Raw genomic sequence first — 6,023 nt, 5'->3', positions numbered from 1 at the left:
TGTAGTCCGGTCACCTCTTCTTCGTCGCCCCACGACAAGCCCGTCTCCTTCCAGGACGTGAGCCGCGTAGGGGGTCCGGATCGGAATTCAGGGCTGCGATCCACTTCGGATCGCGTGGCTCGGTGATGTAAAACCACCTTGACTGCCACCCCTTCAAGGTCTCCACAAAGGAGCTCTCGAGCCATAGGACGTTGGCTATTTTGCCCGCCATGGCACCTCCGCACTCCGCCTGGTTGTCGCGCACCACCTTTGGCTTGACGTTGAAGGTCTTGAGCCAGAGGCCGAAATGGGGGGATGCAGAGGAAAGCCTCGCACACGACGATAAACGCCGAGATATTGAGGATGAAGTTCGGGGCCAGATCGTGGAAATCTAGGCCATAGTAGAACATGAGCCCGCGGACAAATGGGTGGAGAGGAAAACCCAGTTTGCGGAGGAAGTGGGGAAGAAATACTACCCTCTCATGGGGCCTTGGGGTGGGGAGAAGCTGCCCCTCCTCAGGAAGCCGGTGCGCGATGTCTTTGGACAAGTATCCGGCCTTCCTTAGCTTTTTGACATGGCCCTCCGTGACGGAGGAGACCATCCACTTGCCTCCCGCTTCGGACATTGTTGGAGAAGGTTGAGGTAGGAAGTGCGGGCTTGGGCGCTGGAGCTCGGGTGCGCAGAAGATGGATAGGCAAAGGAGGAAGAAGGCGTAGGTAAAAAGGTGGATCCTTATCCCCTTATATGGGCGGATGCGACTATGCGTCCCCACCAGCCTAGTAAAACTCGTTTGCCTCCCAAGCGCCGTGATAAATGGCGCGGTTGGGTTACCCACGTCCGTATTGATGAGAATCCCGTAAATGGGGGACACGGTCTCTGCTTTGACAAGACGTGCCAAGGAAACCGCCTCGCAAAACACGCTGAGATGGAAAAGTGAAAATGATTCGAATAAAGGCTTGGCCGTAGTGTGATGTCAGGCTGCGGAATACGTCAGCAGATTAGATTTGTGTTAATATTATTCTCTCTGTGGCAATACGTTGAAACTTATTTTGTAGAGCCGGACACTACTCTTGGTGTTTACAAACTTTTATGAAGAATTTGGAGGAGGAACCCGCCTTGCAATGCCGAAGACAATCTGCGCGCCGGACTCGTCGTCATTGAAGCCTGGTTCAGGGGCTACTGAGGGAGTCCTGGATTAGGGGGTGTTCGGGTAGCCGGACTATACCTTCAGCCGGACTCCAGGACTATAAAGATACAAGATTGAAGACTTCGTCCCGTGTCCGGATGGGACTTTCCTTGGCGTGGAAGGCAAGCCTGGCGATGCGGATATTCAAGATCTCCTACCATTGTAACCGACTTTGTGTAACCCTAACCCTCTCCGGTGTCTATATAAACCGGAGGGTTTTAGTCCGTAGGACAACTCCATCATACAACAATCATACCATAGGCTAGCTTCTAGGGTTTAGCCTCCTTGATCTCGTGGTAGATCTACTCTTGTACTATCCATATCATCAATATTAATCAAGCAGGACGTAAGGTTTTACCTCCATCAAGAGGGCCCGAACCTGGGTAAAACATCGTGTTCCTTGCCTCCTGTTACCATCCGGCCTAGACGCACAGTTCGGGACCCCCTACCCGAGATCCGCCGGTTTTGACACCGACACCCAGGTTTTTAGGTGCAAGTACCATGATAATATATGAACTGTAGACCCGGTAACTCATGTACAATCCCTCATGGTAACTTTGACCGGGGGGAGGTTGATGTACATATACCCTGATAACTTATGTGTAAGTACCATGGTATTTTACACACCGAAGACCTTATAATTTGTGTACAAAACACAATGGTAACTTTGAAGGGAGTGTAGTTGTTGAAGCATAGTACCTGATACGTTCTATGTAAATAGTACGGTAAGTTATACAACACAGGCCTGATAACTTGCATACAAATATCATGGTAACTTTGTCCTGAGGAGAAATCATGTGGTAGACGTGAAGAAGTGGCAGTTTTTTCGAGGGTGGGCGCCCGTAATGTGCGGGAGAAGCAGGTTGGTTTCTCGGGCGAGCCTGCGGGGTCGTTTGGGAGGAGGCGAGGTCAAAGAACGAGAAATCGTGTGGTACTTTAAAATGAAAAAAATAGAGGTGTGACAGTTTTGCTTATATGGCACATGTGTGCCAAATATCACAATCCATAAACAAATAGTGTTGGATCTACTCTGTCCAAATTGATGGCTAATGACCGTTATCCTGGTCTTTTCACTGGAAGTGATTGTCCTCCTGGTATATAATACAGCGGGCACAAAATCTAATGGCAAATATCTTGGTTCCCAGGTTGAAAGTACGTTATGGGCTTATACTGCAGGCATCCATGAATCGCTCATCTCATGCAAGAAACATCTTCAAGTACTTCCTGTAATTTGGTATACGAAATTCAAGCCAAGGTTTTAAATTACCATTGTCGTGCAATGGTTCGATTCCGTTGTAATGGCCCAATCCAGATAAAGCTGACTTCTCATCAAGAGGATACATAAGATTCTGGAAGGAAATCAAGCTTACTCACAGCGAGTCATCATCATTGTTCTGGAAATCGAGATGAGGATTGGGGCGGCGGCTGCAGAAGTAGTTTTTTTTTTCTTGTCGGGCGGTTGTGATGGTCTTTTCACCGTGATCGTACGACCAAAGGTCTGTATCGTCTACGGGCGCCACGTAATGGACCAAAGAAAACACACAGCCATCCACCCACTTACAGATGGGGCCTCCAGCGAGAACTACATCCCCGATTCACCAGGGGTCTGCAAATCCTGGGAGCTTAGTATCTAGACTGATACTGGTGTCAACAAGCATTCAACAATGGAGAATTCGACACGGAGTATGTATGTCGTTTCAAAAGAATCTGGTGATCTTAAGCTGTTCTGACTAAAGTGCTACAAAATACAGCATACACACTTGGAGTCGCATCATTCAATCATAGGCCACATCCAACACCACTATTCCACTAATTATGCACGACCGAAGGACCCTCAGGCCTTGTGCTCACGAAATCTGTGCGTCCAGCCTCCAACCTGTGCTCCGTCTTCTTCAACCTTGCCATGGGCATCAACCTTTGCGGCAGTGAAGGTGATGCCGATTTTGATCTCGCCGTGGTACGAGTTGTCGGCGGTGACCACCCTGTACTTGGCCGGGTTCAGCTGCGACTTGCCGCTCTCCATGCCCATGCTGATCAGGCCAGTCACACTGATCCTGCATCACGGAGACATATTCAGTAATTGAATTAGGACCTTTCCTTTTTCTTTAATTTGCCCTTTTAGTTATCTGCTGATGCTGATGCTTCGCAGCTGGGAGTAAGAAGAGTTAACTCACGTTGCTTGGCCGAGGAAATCGTGGCGGGAGAAGTTGTCGTGGTCCATGATCCGGAAGACCAGCTTATCTTGCCCGTTGGCGGCGGAGGAGTTGATCTGGAACCTGAACACCTCGTTCCAGCTCGGGTTCCTCCCAGCATCTGCATTACAGGGCAACGTGGGTTCATTCATGAAATCGCCATATCCATAGGTATGCTGTCGAACTCAACGGTGGACCATGTCGAGCGAGATTGTGGAAGCAGGGACTGACCTCGGGCGGTGCGGCTCTTGCGCTCCTGGCTCCGGTACTGCACGATCACATACGGGTCGATCTTCCCTGCGCGTATAGAGGTAAAATCAGATGAATCTCCATCCACAGCCGAACGCAAATAACAGAGCAAACCGAAGGCAATCCAAGTTCTACGGAAGGCGCGCAGCGGAGTACTCACCGAGGAAATCGGTGCCGGAGAGGCCCTTGGCGTCGACCAGATGCACCTCAAGAAGACCGCGCCCCATTGCTCTGTCGATCTTGCTGGAAAACTAACCAATGTATATCCTCTCCCACCGACACAGCCGGCCGGTTGCTCTCTCTGCCCTTTCTGACTGTATTGCTCTGTTTCGTCTGGGACTGGGAGGCCTGTCGCTCTTGTTCTCCAGCGGCCGGCGTTCGGAATTGAGGTGCCGTAACCGACGCGCGCCGGCGTATTTATATAGTACAACTTGGTTCCTCGGATGGGTGGCGGCTGCCGCTGTACGGGTCAATTCAAAACTCTGGAGTTGAGGAAGCTCGCGACATTCTAGCCGGTTTGGACCGGTTCAAGAGCCCCCTTCACGTGCCATCACTGACGTCGACCGCTTCTATGCGAGAAACCGAGTGTTGCTACGGCCTCTGCTGACGCCTACGAAGATTTCCACGCGGTGAGATGGAGGGAGAAACGTACTTGGAGTTGGACCGTGGTCTCGCATAAATCGGCGTGCGTAGATCCATAGCAACGTAGCAGGACTTGGTCTCGACACCACATATTTAAGCGATAGGTGCCGTTGGCCTCTGACCTCGGCTAAGCTTAGGCTCGTCTTATACAAGCGCCTAAGAGAGGATGAAAAGGATTGCTCATCAAACACAAGAAACACAGGGGAAAGAAATTCAAACGTGCGTGAAAACAAAATCGACAAGAAGCCTACTTTACCAGCCTGAACGTGTACTAGTTTTATTACTTTATAACCTTGGAATTTGATTTGGTGCAGTCTACTTTACAACAGGTCTACTCCCGTCGTTGCCTTGTTGAAGGCGTTGTCTCCTTGCTGATGGATTGGCCTTCATTGTTCCGTCTCAGAAACTAGAATGAAAATCCTTGTGCTTACTGCCTTCGGCTGGACAGGGCAACGATGGCGTGAGGGCGTGTATCCCTTCTTGTAGGCGTTGTTGCAGAAAAAAATTGACTTAGTCGTGTGTGTTAAACTCATGCATTGTAATGGTTCTACCATCATTGTGCTTGTTATGTACTCCGCTTGTTGATGTCTCTGGTCTTGTTGCCTTGCATCAGCTCTAATAAAATTGGTTGTGGGCATCACATTGATGCAGAGGCCTGGGGTTTCAACCTCCTTTTCAAACCCCCCCCCCCCTCCCCTGATGAACTTCGAAATCATTTACAGGACTTTATTGCCCATTGCGTCCTTGGGGGAAAGACCAATTACTTCCAAGAAGCCAAGCAACTCATGAACAACATGTGTTATGAATGATCCGCAAAAGGTTTTTGGTTCCCTACATGACTATGAATAACCACAAATACAACTACAGTAAGAAGCATATGCACGACCACATTAGTAAGTATACCCATACCAATAACCACAAGTTTGTATAAACGTTCAATTTTCTTCCAATAAAAAAATCACGCTTAAATAAATGATAACTTTGATGCCTGCACCGATGATGACTTACTTGAAAGGTTTTTCTCGACCCATAGGTAGGTATAGTGTGAAGGAAATATGCCCTAGAGGCAATAATAAAGTTATTATTTATTTCCTTATTTCATGATAAATGTTTATTATTCATGCTAGAACTGTATTAACCGGAAACATAATACATGTGTGAATACATAGACAAACTAAGTGTCACTAGTATGCCTCTACTTGACTAGCTCATTAATCGAAGATGGTTCTGTTTCCTAACCATAGACATGTGTTGTCATTTGATTAATGGGATCACATCATTAGGAGAATGATGTGATTGACATGACCCATTCCATTAGCTTAGCACCCGATCGTTTAGTATGTTGCTATTGCTTTCTTCATGACTTATACATGTTCCTATGACTATGAGATTATGCAACTCCCGTTTACCGGAGGAACACTTTGTGTGCTACCAAACGTCACAACGTAACTGGGTGATTATAAAGGAGCTCTACAGGTGTCTCCAAAGTGAATGTTGGGTTGGCGTATTTCGAGATTAGGATTTGTCACTCCGATTGTCGGAGAGGTATCTCTGGGCCCTCTCGGTAATGCACATCACATAAGCCTTGCAAGCATTAAACTAATGAGTTAGTTGCGAGGATGATGTATTACAAAACGAGTAAAGAGACTTGCCGGTAACGAGATTGAACTAGGTATTAAGATACCGACGATCGAATCTCGGGCAAGTAACATACCGATGACAAAGGGAACAACATATGTTGTTATGCGGTCTGACCGATAAAGATCTTCGTAGA

General features: G+C 48.0%; 1 protein-coding gene across 1 annotated transcript; it reads right to left on the bottom strand.

Annotated features, from left to right (window-relative positions):
- Positions 1-2,854: 2,854 nt before the first annotated feature.
- Positions 2,855-3,990, bottom strand: LOC125548816 (elicitor-responsive protein 1-like). Its single transcript, XM_048712355.1, has 4 exons — positions 3,768-3,990; positions 3,590-3,655; positions 3,341-3,479; positions 2,855-3,220 (listed from the first exon to the last, which is right to left on the bottom strand). The coding sequence occupies exons 1-4, from the start codon at positions 3,832-3,834 to the stop codon at positions 3,001-3,003; spliced, it is 492 nt and encodes a 163-aa protein (XP_048568312.1). The 5' UTR covers positions 3,835-3,990; the 3' UTR covers positions 2,855-3,000.
- Positions 3,991-6,023: the final 2,033 nt, after the last annotated feature.

This window comes from Triticum urartu, chromosome 3 (assembly GCF_003073215.2).
Source record: "Triticum urartu cultivar G1812 chromosome 3, Tu2.1, whole genome shotgun sequence".
Classification (NCBI taxonomy): Eukaryota; Viridiplantae; Streptophyta; class Magnoliopsida; order Poales; family Poaceae; genus Triticum; species Triticum urartu.
This window is presented reverse-complemented; position numbering and strand designations above follow the sequence as displayed.

Coding starts and splice junctions, on each gene's coding strand:
- LOC125548816 (XM_048712355.1), bottom strand. CDS start 3,834: ATGGGGCGCGGTCTTCTTGAGGTGCATCTGGTCGACGCCAAGGGCCTC. Junction 3,480..3,589: donor CAAGAGCCGCACCGCCCGAG/GTCAGTCCCTGC, acceptor CCTGTAATGCAG/ATGCTGGGAGGAACCCGAGC. Junction 3,221..3,340: donor GATTTCCTCGGCCAAGCAAC/GTGAGTTAACTC, acceptor TCCGTGATGCAG/GATCAGTGTGACTGGCCTGA.